The sequence below is a fragment of the Rhinolophus ferrumequinum genome, chromosome 4, assembly GCF_004115265.2.
Source record: "Rhinolophus ferrumequinum isolate MPI-CBG mRhiFer1 chromosome 4, mRhiFer1_v1.p, whole genome shotgun sequence".
NCBI classification, from domain to species: domain Eukaryota; kingdom Metazoa; phylum Chordata; class Mammalia; order Chiroptera; family Rhinolophidae; genus Rhinolophus; species Rhinolophus ferrumequinum.
This window is the reverse complement of record NC_046287.1, coordinates 42,006,420-42,022,994: the sequence shown is the minus strand read 5'-3', so window position 1 is coordinate 42,022,994 and position 16,575 is coordinate 42,006,420. Positions and strand designations below refer to the sequence as shown.

The 16,575-nt window shown below is 37.5% G+C and overlaps 1 protein-coding gene across 2 annotated transcripts in view; it reads left to right on the top strand.

The window, feature by feature from the left end:
* Positions 1–15,984, top strand: part of DZIP1 (DAZ interacting zinc finger protein 1) — a 52,490-nt gene extending 36,506 nt beyond the window's left edge. Inside the window, exons 15-23 of one of the 2 annotated variants that reach the window (XM_033104837.1) lie at positions 728–787; positions 4,895–5,034; positions 7,374–7,524; positions 7,820–7,949; positions 8,548–8,601; positions 9,972–10,162; positions 11,401–11,531; positions 12,716–12,890; positions 14,872–15,984. In XM_033104837.1, coding sequence (XP_032960728.1) covers positions 728–787; positions 4,895–5,034; positions 7,374–7,524; positions 7,820–7,949; positions 8,548–8,601; positions 9,972–10,162; positions 11,401–11,531; positions 12,716–12,890; positions 14,872–14,948 — 1,109 coding nt within the window. In that variant the 3' untranslated portion in view covers positions 14,949–15,984. The remainder of the gene's footprint in view (positions 1–727; positions 788–4,894; positions 5,035–7,373; positions 7,525–7,819; positions 7,950–8,547; positions 8,602–9,971; positions 10,163–11,400; positions 11,532–12,715; positions 12,891–14,871) is intronic. The other variant, XM_033104838.1, reaches the window with a different exon arrangement.
* Positions 15,985–16,575: the final 591 nt, after the last annotated feature.

Here is a 16,575-nt window from a genome sequence, read left to right as displayed (position 1 = left end):
AGGTTTCCTTGTGTCTACACAGTAACCTTTCCCTAGGAAGTCACCCAGAGGCCACCTCTCCCTTGCCACTGTTCTGGGGTGGGACTGGGAAAAGCCCATCTTCATCTGTCTGCAGCCATGCCCTGGTGACTCTCCAGGAGCAGAACTAGGTCTGAAACGTGGTTGAACGACATGGAGATGTTTAAGAATGGGTCTCAGTTCTGCTGCTGATCCTAGGGCCACCTCCTTGTCCTGTGCGATCCTGGTCCTACCATTTGAAGACCTTGGAGCTATTGAGAAGTAGGAATCCCAGGGACCCGAGGATTTTTTTTTATGTTTTTATCTTTGGGAATTGAAATCTTCTCAGTAATTTTCTATTTAGTCACCTAATCAAAATATTTTATAAGGAAAGTATGTATAAGGATAAGTGAAAAAGATCTTTTGCAGTTGTGTCCTTGGGCATTAAAAGAATATCGGGCACAAGGTTGAAGGTTGATGAGTGACGAACTTTAACTTAATTATTTAAAAATATATTTTCCTGAGAGTGGAGTTAATGGAAAGAGAAGATACCATGAAAAAGTGAGCAGCATTAACCGACTGCCTCAGTATTTTTTTCCCAGTAAATTCTTGCTATTTTACACATGATTAAAATAGTATGGAACTATAGCTTTCAAAATTGTTTGAAAGTAAACTAATTTTACTTTGCTGTTGTCCTATTTGTACTATTCTTATTTTTCCTCATTAATAGAACAGGCATTCTCATCGCACATACTGGAACCAATAGAAGAACTTTCAGAGGAAGAAAAAGGTAACAAAGGGCTTGATCAGGGTTTATACCTGCATAGATTATATTTAGATAAAAGCCAAGCCTTGAAAATACTATCCAGTGGTTTTTATCACACTATATCAAAATTAGGAAGATGTTTAGGTTTGGATTATATTTTCAATCTACATAGTATTTTGTCATCTTACTCCGCAAATATGCTGTTATGTTTTTGCCCTGCTTTACCATATTCTTAACATATGAATAAGAAATTTCCTGTGTCAGGGAACTTGAAAAAAAATTTAAGCCTTTATGTCAATGCAGACATTTTCTGATTAGATGACAGTCAACACACACGTGTCGTGTGTCAGATCACAGTAGTTATTTCTCATAACTTGAATCTGTGAAATGAATGGGTGAAGTGCCCACTTTGAAAATTATTGAAATAGAAAGGAAAGCATAATATTTAAGCTCTGACTATGGAATATTTATGTGCAGAATAATATGTTTTTGTGGAATTTGGGAGCTGTTACTGGTTTAGGGAGATAATTAAAATTATTATTGTTTACTCATTTTATCTGGCAGTTCTAAAACTTATTTTCTATTAATTTTTGAAGCTTATGAAATTTTTTTACATTAATAGTATTTTCTAACGCTAAACTTGTGGTTCCTGAAACAATTATATTTGAATCAGTTTATCATAATTTTCTCCTTTGTAATCATGCTAATTTACCATATACCATGTCGTTAGGAGAAAACAAATTGTTATTATTTATGTGGGCTCTGGCTTTGTCACTTTAGTTAGGAGAAGTAAAATGATATATTCTAATATGTAAAGTCTTAACATTTCTTATAACTTCTGTAATCTCTAGACTTTTCCCAAAAATTTTTAAACAAAGCTACAAATTGAGAAGTGACTAAGTCAGGCATATCCATAATATCTGCATGATTTGTATTTTCATTTTACTTTCAAGTAACATGCTTTCTCTTTCTTACGTATCATTTATTGACATCTGCAACACAAAATATCTTATTCTCTAAATAATCTATGAAATGTGTCAGGAGGTTCATAGAAAAGCTCCAACATTTTGAAACCAGAGCCTCAGCTCATACAGTTCACATTCATTTAAAAAACGAGTCCGCTAAGTTCCAAGAGGAATCCTGATTCGTCCACCATCACCACTTTGGTTCCAGGTTCCACCCACTATGTCATTTTGCCCATGTTTCCTTTAGAGTTCTTCTACCCCACCACTGGTAGTTACCACATTTGGGGAACCAGGGCAAGAAAGAAAATAATCTTGACCATCCTCCATGGGTTCAGACAGCGCTAGTGGGAGGTACGATAGGGCCGAGGACCACCCCAAACATCCCAGAGTCCAATGCACCATTACAGAAACTGACCGCATCCTTCTAGTGCCTAAGAGGAGCCAGCATGCTGGCAGCAGATTCATTTTCACCAATAAATTCCTCAGCTTGTGCTAACACTTTGCAGGTAATGCCTGTGCAGCGAATGCCTCAGGCAGTGATTTGCAAACTCAGAAGTAACTCATATGAGACAATTTCTGCATCCTTCTTTTTTGACAGTTGTGTAGAAAGGTACTTGATCTTGCTGTTTATAGGATGTTAGAATGTGAGGGCCAGGAGCGACCTGAGAGGCCATGTTAATTATTCAGAAATTTGAAATAGGGGGATTAGGAGCTTATTCCAAGTCACTGAGTTTAATTTGTGACAGGGCTGGAATTAAGTCCAGGTTTCCTGTTTTCCATAGTTTGATGCAAAGAACAAAGTGATGGAGAGAGACAGGCTGGTCCAGGCTCCACAGGGGTAACTTGGCGGCCGTAGCGGAAGTCTCTTTTACCTCTCTAGTTTTGATGTCCTCGTGTGAAAAATGAGGAGGTCCGTTACTAGATGATCAAGTCCTTTCCAACACAGAAATTCTGCTCTTGTTTTTGTTTTTTCCTGTTTGCTTTACGCTACAATTATTTGCTTACCATAAATGGTATATTGTATATTTGATAAAACTGATCACACGTGTGGGCTGTTGTGCATTGGCCATCTGCTTGCGTATGCTTCAACATTTTTAATTAAAGGAAGTGCTGATCTCTAGAAAGTTTTGTTTTGTTGATATTGGTAAGCAATAGGTGCTCTAACTAAACGCTTCAGCTGTTGTTGGCTTTCAAGTGATTAATTCCACATTTACATATATTATTGTTATTTTTCCTGTCCATGCTACATTCTTTCTCTTGCTTCCATCAGCCAGCCCCAGCCTTGTAAGAGTTTTTCTTACCACCGGTTTTCTAAGTTTTCATAACTGGCTTTCCAAAACAAGCACCAACATATGAAGTAAATTTGAGGACAGAGGGAAATGTTTACTCTGACGTCATTGGGGAAACTCAGTCACCAAAATGAAGTTGTCATCAAGGTTGAGGGTGAATCCGGATCAATCAGCATGTGAATTCAATGCCTGCAATCAAAGGCCTTACGACTCTTCTAAGCTGTGGCCAAGCCATTCTTGGCATCTCTTGACCTTTGCACGTGCCCCCATGTCCTGGAGCAGACAGGGCCCAGAGCTTTTCTTCAACCTATGCTTCTGTGTAACTCCTTTTATATTCCAGATACTGGCCAACAAATTATCTCTGTGTAATCGGGGCAGGGGATGTATCTCTTTCAATGGCAGCACCATGACTCTGGGCTGTCTCTTGGTACCTCTTTTTACTTTTAGCCCCAGATAGTTGTAGAGTCGATGGCCAACTAGCAGCCAAAGTCAGCGACACAGCCATGACTATAGCTAAGCCCTCTAGATTTTGATGGAGTGTCAGTTCCTAGGTCAGTTCCTTAGGTGGTTTCAGAATATTGGAAAACAATGGTGGGAAAAACAGCTGCATAAATACTGAGAATATAAAATGTAAAATTCCTTCTGACTTTTAATGGTAATCATGTAAAATTTTATCATTTTGACTTAGCAAACCGCAGTAGCAAAGTACAGAAAACATCAGCACATAGGATTTTTTCCCCATTTAATGTACAAATACTAATTTGACTAATTTTGCTCTCAGCTAAGTAATTTATCAATAAATAGAAATATTCTTTACTACTGGAATTGAACTAGTGTTCAGAAAACATGGTAACCAAAGGCATTTTGTTTAAGATGTACAAATCCAGGTGCGGTCAGTATCTAAAAATCCCATCTGTTGAGAGGTGGATGAGGCCGGGGAAGAATGGAGTTTCTGTGGGGACACATCTGCAGCACCAGGCCTAGGCAATGGCATTTGGTGCCACCCCGGTTGGGCGAAACATCCCTGTTTGGAGATTAGAAGAGTAAACTCCAAAATGATAGCATCACTGTTATATTCTCCCAGATCTGCCTTTGGACATTCACTCAGGGTCTAAACTGCCCAGCACTGTGTCTCTTTCAAGTTTTTTGACATAAGGACTCAGTTCTTCAAGGTCGTGTGATTATGCCCTTCTCTGAATTCTCTTGAACAAGACATTTCTGTGTGTGTGTGTGTCGGGGGGGGGGGGGGCAGAAGGGGGATAAAAGGAATAGGGAAGGGAATGTTAGGAGAATCTGGCCTGTTATTTTTTTCTTTGTTTTTAATTATGGGTTGTTTTAAACAAAATGTACTTTTCCTAAGACTTCTATTAAGGTCTTTTTCATTTTGGCAAATATTTAAAGAGGGATAATTTCACACTTTAAGATTTTATGTGAACTTAACTTCTACTAAATTTATTATATAGAAACTTATTTTAAATAAATCAAGCTTTTTCTTCAAAAAATGATACATAGGTTCTAACTGAATTTAGGAGAGATGAATTACTCAGGAAATAGTAAAATAATTTTAGAAGAAAACGTTAATCTTCTAAATAAGTTTTTTCCATTGTGCTTCTTTAGAGATATATTTCTTACATTACTTGTCTAGCTATAATTCAGTTGTGATCAAGAGTCTTTAAAGACACTTGAAGTTTTGAAGGAGACTTAAGAAAGTTCTAAAAGCTACAATAATTAAACCATTATATATTATGCTGAATGACTACAATATCCCCAAACTTAAAAACATTACAAATTCTTACTTGCTGTTTAAAAGTTTTCTGCTTGGAAATGTAATGTATGTTTAATTGTTTTCGAACACATTTTTTAAAACCTCATTTCAGGAAGGGAAAATGAACAGAAATTAAATAACAAGATCAATTTAAGCAAAGCTTTGAAGAATAACCCCTCTCTCACTAAGGAAATAAGAACAGTCCTGGAGCAGAGTCTGGTGGAGAAGTTGGAAACCTTGGGGATTAATGCAGTAAGTTCATTCATTTTTGGAATATTTGCTGGTTGTGTTTTGTTTTGTTCTGTTTTCTAAATAAGAAAAGATCAGAGAAGGGAAGAAGGCATGTCAGTTCTGTCCACATTTGGAGACCAAAGGTTAATGAGATATGATTTCTCTCTCTCTCAGAAGGCATTCACTGTGTGTCTGGCACCTTTCTAAGAGCTTTACAAATATTAACTCATTTAAACATAGAAACAAATCTCTGAGATAAGTGACAATATTTTCTCCATTTTACAGAGGGGTTAAGTCACTTGCTTCAGGTCACACCAGTAGTAATGAAGGAGCCAGGGTTTGTATCTAGGCAGTTGCAGTGCTGTTTACATTCTGCTGTTAACTCCAAATTGTTGCCTATTATAAAATACCACTTAAGCAATACTTGTGAAATGAATGGATGAATAAATTTGTATTTCATATTCTTGCCAGATTGAATAATTCTGGTACAACATGTTTTATATATTCTTTGCTTCTTACATTTTTACTGACATACATAAAATACATAAATCTTAAGTGAACAATTTACATTTATATCCTACATGTATGTATTTATATGTCTACGTGTGCATATATGTATGTGTACACAAAAGTATATACATACATGTGTGGTATGCACATGTGCATGTGTGCATAAGTATATACACATGTACATGTGTGCATACATATGCATGTTTATGTATATGGATGTGTATAATGTGTGTATATGTCTATACACATGTCTTTGTGTATACATGTGCGTGTGGATATACATACATATAGTTATGTGTGTATACACGTCTTCCTATACATATTCATATGTGTATATACGGATTTGTATGTACGTGTTTCTGTGTGTCTGTGTGTGTGATCTGTAACTCCACCCAGCTCCAGAGATTAATCATTCCCAATACCCTAGAAGACTCCCTTTTGACTTTCACTGTCACTCGATATCCCCTACTCCTCAACAAGAAGTAATGTCTATTCTCAGTTTTGCTTGTTCTTGAACCTCATGTAAAGTCATACAAGTAGTATTTTGTATATGGCTTCTTTTGCTTATGATTTTGTCTGTAAAGTTCATACCTGTCATTTCATTTGGAAATAGTTTGTGGTGTAGTATTCTGTTGTCTAAGCATACTACATTTTATCTATTCTCCTGTTGATAGATATTCAGATTTCCAGTCTGGGGCTCTTTTTGACCATTACATTCTTGTACTGGTTTCTTGATGGACACAGGCCTTCCTTTCTCTAGGATATACATCTGGGAATGACATTGCTGAGTCTTAAGCGTATACATGTTTAGTTTTAATAGGCATAGTTAAATAGTTTTCCAAAGTGTTTATACCAATTTACACTATCCCTATCAGTGTGTGAGAGTTTCAGTTGCTTCACATTTTCCACCAATTCTGTGTTATCAGTCTTTTAAATTTAAACATAGACTCTTTTCAGTGGGTTTTGACCACCCTTAGGGCAGTGGAAATCCAACACATTCTTCTTGGAGGTGGCACTTGATGATGGAGATTTCTATCCTGGGCAACTGGGTGGACAGTGGGGCCACTTCCTGTGACAGGAAAAACTGAGGGAACGGGGAGAGGGGATATAGGAGTGTGTGTGTGACACTGTTATCGAATAAACAGCCCTTTAACTAGTTTTCTTCTGTCTAGATTACCATCAAATACAGATAAATTTTCTCAAATTACCTCTTTAGTTATGTTATTTTCATAATTGAAAGCCTCTGACTTTCTTTTACCTGTGGGATAACCTTTAAGCTTTTCCTTTCAGCATTCAGTCTTCTTTTTTGATCTCCTCACCCATTCCTTTGTAGCATTAGCTACTGGAAGCACCTTGACAATTTCTGCCCCTATGCCTATCTTTCCTGCAAGGAGGCCCCACCACAACCCCTACCCATCTGAACACTTCCTTGTTTCTACTTGCAGGACTCCACGCATCCTTCAGGGCACGGCCCTTTAAGCCTTCTCTAGCCACCCCATGGAGAGGGCCTTTGATAGCCTCTCTCTAGCTTCCTCTAGCCCTGTGGACTCATTCAGTCCTTATCACACACCTTGCACTGTTGGTTAATCAGTCACATACAGTCACACACATGCCTTCTGTGCTTTCACAGCCAAGTACGGCTAACTAGTCATATATAATCAGCATCTGTGTTGCGTCCCAGTAACCCTGAGAGCTCCTTTTGGGGCCCGCACAGTGTGTTATATATAGGGCGCCCTCCACCTTACATGCAGCAGAAAGAACGAAAGGTTGGCATAGTTAATGCTTACAAATGTCCATGAAATGAAAAACGTCCCAGGATAATTGATTAACTTAACATGTTATTCCTTAAGGATATACGTGGCATTCCGAGTGATCACTTCAATAGAGTGCTAAGGACCGTGGAATCAGCAAGACATGATCGAGAAAGACAAATACCTAACATTCAGCAAGTTCGAGAATTCCTTGAACATCAGGTCAGCTGTAAAATTAAGGAGAGAACAGGTAAGCCTGTTACCGACTGCCATTTCATTTATGCTGATGGAAGCGAAATTCAACCACCTTTTCATCATTTTAAATGGTTCACAACCTTTGGCACTTAATTTGCAACTTTATTACTGTTTGAGCTGTTAAATGCTGGGTCTTGAATTTCATTTTTACATTAAAAAAAAATCTCAGTAGTGTGGGCTCTAGACTCTAGAGATGGACTTGCTCATTTCAATGCCAGCGCAAACAGTATTGTCATGTTTTCTTCTGCTTTTCATGCAATGCAGACTCATGAATGACACCTCTATTCCAGATAGGTACAGCGCTTCTCAAGTGGATACCCCTTCATCTGGAGAAATACCCAAGGCAATACAACTTCCTCCCAAAAGCAGACAATTGATTAGACAAAGAGCTGTTTTTACTGATAGGACGTCTGTTCCAAAGTGAGTATTTCCCAACCCTAACATTTATTAATGTTTATCTTTGTCAGCTCAGGCTGCCGCTACAAAATACCATAGACTGGGTGGCTTAAACAACAGAGATTTATTTTCTCACACTTGTGGAAACTGGAGTCCAAGATGAAGGTGCCGGCCTACTCGGGTTCTGGTGAGGAACAGTTCTCTTCCTGGGCTTGCAGATGGTTGTCATCTCGCTGTGTCCTCACATGGCAGAGAGGATGAGCTCTGCTCTCTCTTCGTCCTCTTATGAGGACTAATCCCTTCATGGGGGCCCCACGCTAATTGACCTCAAATAAATCTAATCACTTCCCAAAAGGTCCCATCTCCAGAGATTATCACAGTTGGGGGTTAGGGCTTCTACATATGAACTTTAAGGGGATAGAAACATTCAGCCCACAACATTTAACCCAGCAGAGACTCACACTTGTAATTTCTACACACCTCTCCTTGGTACTGGGAGACTTGTCGTTGCTCACCTTGTTACATATACATTAAAAGCAAACATCACCAATTCCATAGAAATTTATGTTAAGTTACATTATTTATTCGTGCTGTTTAGAGATAGTTTTCTCTTGTTTTTTAGAATTAAGAAAAACATCATAGAGGATCATTTTCCCAGAAAGTCTTCAACTATCATGTGAGTACTTAGGTGGGGGAGGTCATTTAAAAAATTATTTTCACTGAGCATTCCTTCCTTGGTAAATTAGCATGCTTACTGTGGCTAATGAAAGCCCTGATTATTAAATGTTATGATTTGTTGTTCCTTTGTGATGTGTCTTTGTTTCTTCATCAATTATTACATAATAGCACTTATCACATTGTCATTGTGGCCTCCCTTAAGAAGTGGGATGACCCTGAGTTGTTTCCATTATCCCCCTCAGTGGCCAGTAATTTTCAATAAGCTTGATAAATTAAATGAATGATACTGCCTTTTAATAAAGGCTGGATCCATGATAGTGTGGTCAGATGATATTTTAGTGGCCTAGTGCCTCGTGGAAGTTGATAATGGCCCTAGACCTTGCTCTCTTAAGCTCCCTTAGGATACTAAGAATCCTAGCTTGGTCATTCATTAACTGTGTGCCACTCATTCAATTGCTTACCCGTTCAAACCTTCAGTTTTCTTACCTGTACTATGGGGTGATGCTGCCTTTCCCACAGGATAGTTCTACAAATTTAATGAGAATATATGAAAAGTGCTTGGCCTCAGTGCTTGTGGGTACTCAGTAAATCGTAGGTATATTATTGTTATTAATTATGAGGAAAACTAATTTTATAATTTCATCATTGGCTTATTCTAGAGATAATTGATGCTATTACTCTCTTCCTTGAGGCATTGTGCATGTGTGTGTATACATATACATATAGTAGAGATAGTATAATACAGTAGAGACAATATAAATGATGATTTACCCTGCAAAAGCACTTTTCACGTATATAATCTCATGGGGAGAGCCTTATTTCATGGCATATAGTATAACTGAACATTGTCTGCAATTTAAGTGCTCAGTAAGTATTTTTTAATGAACACTGCTCTGAACTTTTATTTCACTTTAAAATGGGGTGATTATACAAATGAGACTGTATATCTAAAAGCGCTTTGTAAGGTGCAGTGTAAAACTAAGTTATAAGTAATGATACTATTTCAAAAGATGGAGTAGTTTTACGGCAGAATGTATTTTTTTCCTACTGAGAAATACTTTTCTGAGGTGCGTAAAAACCAAGAATGTTAAAAATATACAAATTTGGATTTAGGGAACTGTGTCATAACTTCAGTCCATTTTGTTAAATATGCTGTGTGGTTGGCGGGTCTGGATTCGAAAGGACCCTTCAGCCTTTTGATGTAAGTCCTAGGCCTGGCCACCGTCTTGTTCTGTGGTCTCACAGGCGTTTGTTTGTTATGCTCCCTGGGAATTACCTGCGAAAGTTCTTACCACTTTCAGAGGCATACCACTTGTAAATCCTGAAATTTAGAAAACAACGCCCTCTGTTTGGGTTTTCATTATTTAGGACCTCTCCCTTTAGTTCTGAGGAAGAGCTGGAGGATGAGGACTTCATCCCGGCATACACATCTCCAGACTTACTTCCGGTGCAGTCATCTAAAGGCAAGAGTGGCTTTGGCAGGAAAACCGTCAAAAGTGACACTGACTGGACCGAGGGCAGTGAAATTGAGGACTCTGATATTTCTCCCAAGCCCACAGGTGAGCTTTTATCACTGAAGATCCTGTTGGAAATTTTTGTTAAGGACTGTGGTTTTCAACCAAGGGCACCACACCCTGGCAGCCTGAGCTGGAGATGTGTTCCAGGGAAGGATGGGGCTGATCCAAAAGCCACTGCTGCACAAGGCAAAAATGGACAGGGCTTAGCAACGAATTGATCTTCAAGTGGAAGGAAGAGTCAGGGATGCCTAGGTGTATTAGTTCCCTAGGGCTGCTATAACCAATCCCGCAGTCTGGGTGGCCTCAGTACGTTTATTGTCTCGCACTTCCTGAGGCGGGAAGGCCAAAATCAAGGGTGGCAGAGTTGGTTCCTTCGGGGGCCGTAGGGAAGGATCTACGTCTTTGTTCTTGGCTTGTGGATGGCCGTCTTCCCTTGTCCCATCTCATCACCTTCCCTCAGTGAGTGCATTATGTCCAAACGTCCTGTGTTTGTAAGAATACCAGTCATACTGGAATAGGGCCCCCCAATGACTTCACTTTAACTAGATTATCTCTAGAAAGGCCCTAACACTAAATCAGGTCACATTCTGAGGTACTGGGGTTGGGACTTCAACATGTGAATTGGGAGGGGACACAATTCAACCCATAACACTGGGTGACTACGAGAATACATTCTGCTGCCTTTTGGAGATGGGGCGATTCTAAAGGAATATAAGGTCCAAGTCTGTGACTGCTGTTAATTTGCTGAAGAGAAGTGGTACTGAAGGCTCATTTTTTAAAAGGGAAATTCTGTTTAATGTAATTAAAATATATATATATATATATATATAATATATATATATATATATATATATATTTTTTAACCATATCAGGTGTAATTATTTTATTGTATATAATTTATATATACCATATATTTATATAATTATGTAAAATATAACTAATTCATTTTAAAATAATAATGTTTTTGATAATACCATTTGAACATTCCATTCATGCAAGTCACCTCACTGAAATTAAAGTTTCTGATCAGTACTTGAACGAGACCATCCTTCTTTGATTTAAAATGACCATTTTATTGCTTCTAGCCTAGAGGATCATTATTTCTTTAAAGGAATTATAAGTATTTAATGTAACTCTTTTAACTTGAAAAATACACCAGTTGAATTTATTTTATAACTATTTGCAAAGCTTAAGACTTAGAGTTGCTTGTAAGGTTATTTCAGAACTGAAGATAGATACCATTTTGTGAAAACCTTTCCTATTTTCTATTGGTTGTTTAGGAACCTCCATTAAAACATTAACTGAAAAAGTTGAAAAGACGGTTTCAAATCACAGAAATGTGAATAAGCCAGTTGGTGGGATTAATATTGCTGAAGCGTTCCTCAAAAGAGAATTAAAAGAAGATCTAAAGGTGAAATCATTTTTACTTGCTAAACATACAGAGAAATTAATTTTTTAATGAATACATCTTAATTTACTTTTCATAGTGAGACAGAAAACAAAGATAATGATTTAGTATAGTAGAGGTTGAGATTTTTGCCTTTTCTTGTTTTCAGTATTGCCTTTCTTTCCATTCCATAGAGAATCAGAGATATTGGAATGATAACTGGTAATAATACCTCATATGCTTATCAAACTTTACAGGTTTTCAAAATCCTGTCACATGTGTTATTTAATGCTTACAGATATTAGATGGTTTGTACACAGAAACTTGTGACTGGCTAGAACTTGGGGCCTCTAGATCTGCGTCCAGAGACTTCTCTGCTACCATGGTGTGACCTGGGGGTAAACTAGGGACTTGTCAGGGTTTAGCCCAATTTGGGAGCTGTAGCTGGTTGGAGAAATGCTTCAGAAGGATGTGTGAAGCGAGTTGACCGCAGAGCCCGAGCTCTTCTTCCTGAATAGAGGAGAGGCCCTAACACATTCTGAGCAGTTCCAACACCTAGGCCACTGGAAGCGTTTCTGTGGATGGAGATCTCCCAGTGTATTTCTGGGCACGTGTGTGTTGATCGGATCTTCCAGTAATAGTTGTTCTGTTCTTAATTTTTCACTTAAATTGGATTTAATTCTTCCCTGTTCATCTAGGGAATCCAGAGCATTTTGTCAAACTACTTTTATTAGTGCAATTTGTGTTACACAAGCATGACAAAGAGCTAGGTCACCGAGAGAGAAAGGGCCTGGTAGATATGCCTGCTCCTTTCGGTTAGGGGCCAGTTCTGCAGGGCCCTCTCGTGATGTCTCCTACGGTAAGAGGTTATATTATCACAGAGTAAGAGCTCCAGAGCCAGCCTCGCTCCTACTTGCGGAGCACCGTGACTTCACTTCTAAAATGTAATGTTTCTGGAATTTTCTAAACTCCTGATTGGTAGGTTAGGAAACATTTATTTCCATGGCCAGAAACAGAAACGAGGTTTTTCCCTCCAGTGTCACAACACGGATTTCCAAATCCATTTCATTGCCCTCCAGAAATGACCAGATGGGGGATCCTCAGAGGTTCTCAGCTTTTTTATTATTCAGTGTCAGTGGCTTAGCCTGGCCAACAATATGCACCGTATCTTTAAGAAACAGTAATGATTCTCCATGTATTTCTTTCAGTGTGCAGACGTGGATGATGATGACTGGGACATATCATCATTAGAGGAAGAAAAATCGGGGGGGAAAAAAACTGGGAAAGAACAGAAAGAATCTCCACCTGTGAAAAATGAATCAAATTCTACACAAGTGCCAAGTGCCTGGGGTGCATCAAATCTTAAAGGGCCAAAAGGAGAAGGTTCGCTGCTATTGTGTCTTGCCAAAGCTCAGTCCATTTTCCAATTATTTGCGTCTCATCTTTATAAATATCTAATTAAACTGTTCTGATACATCATTAGACAAAAACAAGGCATAGCAAAGACCTTGATGCTTTCTTTATGTTATTTTAGTAGGGACTGAATGTGTACAACTTACTGTTGTAATATTTGTATACATTTACTAATTATTTTTACTTACTTTTAGGCCTAATCTTTAGTCTTTAAAATTTTTTTATATGATTTTTGAAAATGCCCATATAAATAAACTCTTCATTCAGGTGCCCCATAGAAATTAAAATTTCTGATCATGTCCTTGAGTGAGGCCATTCTTCTGGCAGTCTTCTCGTATTATTCTGTTTACATATTAAATATTTTTCTTTATTTTCTTTGAAGGAAGTTTCTCTTGTAGCATTGTAGCCGGTGGCATGAATGATAAATGAAACCATTAGTTGAAACCATTCCTGGATAAATCCTCGTGTCTGGATAAGCCCAGTAACTTAACTGTTGATATGTTAAATTTTTAAAATTAGAAAGGGCAATTTACATCTTTTTATTAAAGTAATTCTTGTGCATGATGAAAATCAAGTCGTACAGAGGGCTTCACCATACCACCTATCATCAATTCTGTGTTAGGGCCTCTGATGATGAGTTAGGGTCTCTGAGAAACAGGGTTAGACCACCATTTCTAGACATTTCAACTTTAGACAGTAACTGTGGATGTGCTGCTAAGATACGTGAGGATTTGGCTCATTTTCTTCACTCATTAGGCCTCTCATGCCCCCTCTTCAGTATTTTTGGACCCCTATTTGTAATTTTAAGTTAAAACACGTTAATCTCTACATTTGCTCTTTCCATTTGCAGCAGCATCTCTTGCCCACTCCACCACTGCTGCCTCTACCCTTCACTTCACCTTGTCTCTCCACCAGCACGTCAGCTGTGCCTTTACTTTCACATTGTCTAGTCATAACACTAACCTGTTCTGTAACCATCATTGTTTGTGCTATGTCTAAAGATCGATTCTAACAGTTGAAAAAGACCATGTTTACGTTACAGTGACTCTAAGCACACAGGGGCAACCGGACAGACTTTCCATTTCTTTTCTCTTCTCTCAATGCCATGACACCAAGCCCCTCAAAACAAACAAACAAAAAAGCCTAACTAGAGTCAAACTCAAGTGGAATTCTCTACAACATACTCTGTTTCCCCGAAAATAAGACCTAGCCAGACAATCAGCTCTAATGCATCTTTTGGAGCAAAAATTAATATGAGACCTGGTATTATATATTATTATATAATATTATATATATTATATATTATTTTGTTATATAATATACATTATATTATTATATAATTTGTATTATATTATATTATATTATATTATATTATATTATATTATATTATAATATAATATTACATAAGACCCCGGTCTTATATTATAGTAAAATATGACCGGGTCTTATATTAATTTTTGCTCCAAAAGGCGCATTAGAGCTGATTGTCCGGCTAGGTCTTATTTTCAGTGGCTTAAGGCACTTTTTAACTAACTTCATATTTAAGCTCATCTACCCTTGAAAGTCTATTTTTAGCATTTAATCCCTACTTAGCTTGTTAACTATATTCTTTCTTTACCACCTAATCACTCAGAATCGATAACAACCACCACAGAAACGAATTGAGTACTGTCACATCCAGGCCGTTGCTGAACACAGGGAAGGGGAGATGCCGGGTGGAGACTCCACGCAAGGGTCCTGGGAGGTATCCTAGAGATGTGGCCACTTCATGGTCACATTGCATTGTAGCCCCCTACACGGCCTGTTGGGAGCTGGGGATAAGGACTGGGGAATAGATTCAGATACTGAGTGATAAATTACAGTATGAAGTTATGGATTTTTACAGACTGGACTATGTTTTTATAATCACTGGGGTCTCCTCTTCCCCCTTCTCTCTCACTTCTCTTCCAAGGACTTCAAGATGAATCAAGCACATTGAAAAGCAGCTTAGTAACTGTGACTGATTGGAGTGACTCTTCAGATGTATAACTGAGATCCCACATGTCAGAACATCCAGATGCCGACAGTATTTCAGTATCACAGTATTTCAATCATCTGCCAGCATGATTCAAATGCTCCTGCCTTACAGTATTTCCTACAGTAACAAAGAAGCTGACTCAAAGAACAAGGGTCTTTTTAATGGCACCTAATACAGTATTGAAAAACAAAATTGTCAACAGCATTTTGAAGCATATAAAGGTGTTTAAGACTTCTGCTGCTTAAATATGACATGTCATTGAAGTCATAGAAAGTTTCTTCTTCAGAACGGTACTCTAGTGTTTAAGTATATTTTTTTCAACTAATTTTAAAGTGAAAAAATTTTTTTTAATTATAGCAGGTTTTAGTTTGAATTAAAACTTTTAAAATAGCTTTCCTATATATGTTATCACATTGGAAGTGTTTTATTATAAAATTCTGTTGGTGTCCTTAAAATTGAATTAGTGAAATCTTAAGGGTATATTGGTTCTTTTTCATATAGAAGCTTAGAATTATAATATAGCTAGGCCCATGTTAAATACATTTCCCAGAAGTACCTTTACCATATGCAGCTTTGAGCCATTGTAAGCATGTTGTTATTTAACAATTATTTTAGAAATTTAAATACCATTTCTGCAGCATAATCTTTACCTGGGATATTTTTATGAATAAAATGTAGCTATTATAAGTGTCAATTAAATTATCAGAATATGAATAGAAAAGATTGAGTCATTACTGAATTCATATGTATATGTGGGGTTTTTTTTCACTTTTTAAAAATGCCCAACCTGTATTATAAAATACATCAAAACTAATTTAGTTCTTCTATTCGTAGCAATGACATGTCAATGGTTAGAAAGTTCATATAGGTTCTTTTTTGCATTTTTTAAACTTTGTGGTATAATCTGTACTCTGTTTCCCAAAAAAGTAACTTTTTTTTTATTCGTTTCAAGTGTACAAAACCAAAAAAGTAACTTTTTAACTAAATAGTTTGTTGGGTTTGGGATCTCTTTTTATTTTGTTAACCTTTCAAGTAAAGCACTCCATTACATCATTGTGACTGTGGCTGAGTTATTAGAGATGATTTCTGATTAAACTTATCTTGTTAGGGGATTCAAGTTTGCACTGTTGGCTATGCTACATAACATCCTGAGCTGAAGTTAGAACAATTTTTTTATCTGATTCTATTCCTCCCCACCCCATCCTTTTACTTGTAATCCACTCTTACCTTTTTAAAAATTTCCCACAGGGGCCATTTTATGCAATTGTACTCACTTTATATACAGAGGATGCCAAAAAAATGTATACACATTTTAAGAAAGGAAAACTGTAATAAAATTGTAATACTCAATACATACCGATAACAAAAGATGAATACAAGTCACGTTTGACTTCTGCAATCACAAGGGGTGCTCAAAGAGGTTACCATCAGTGTCCAGACACTTCTGATTACGGCCAACTACTGCTTGAGCAATGTTGCCCAAAGTGTCCACTTGTATACATTTTTTTGGCACCACCAGTATAAGTTTCTAAAAGCTTTATTAACCGCCAAATCAACTTTTCATGTAGTAGGACAGAGATAAGCAACTTACAAAAACACATTGTGTCTAAGAAGGTACACAGGCCGCTTCGTCCATTT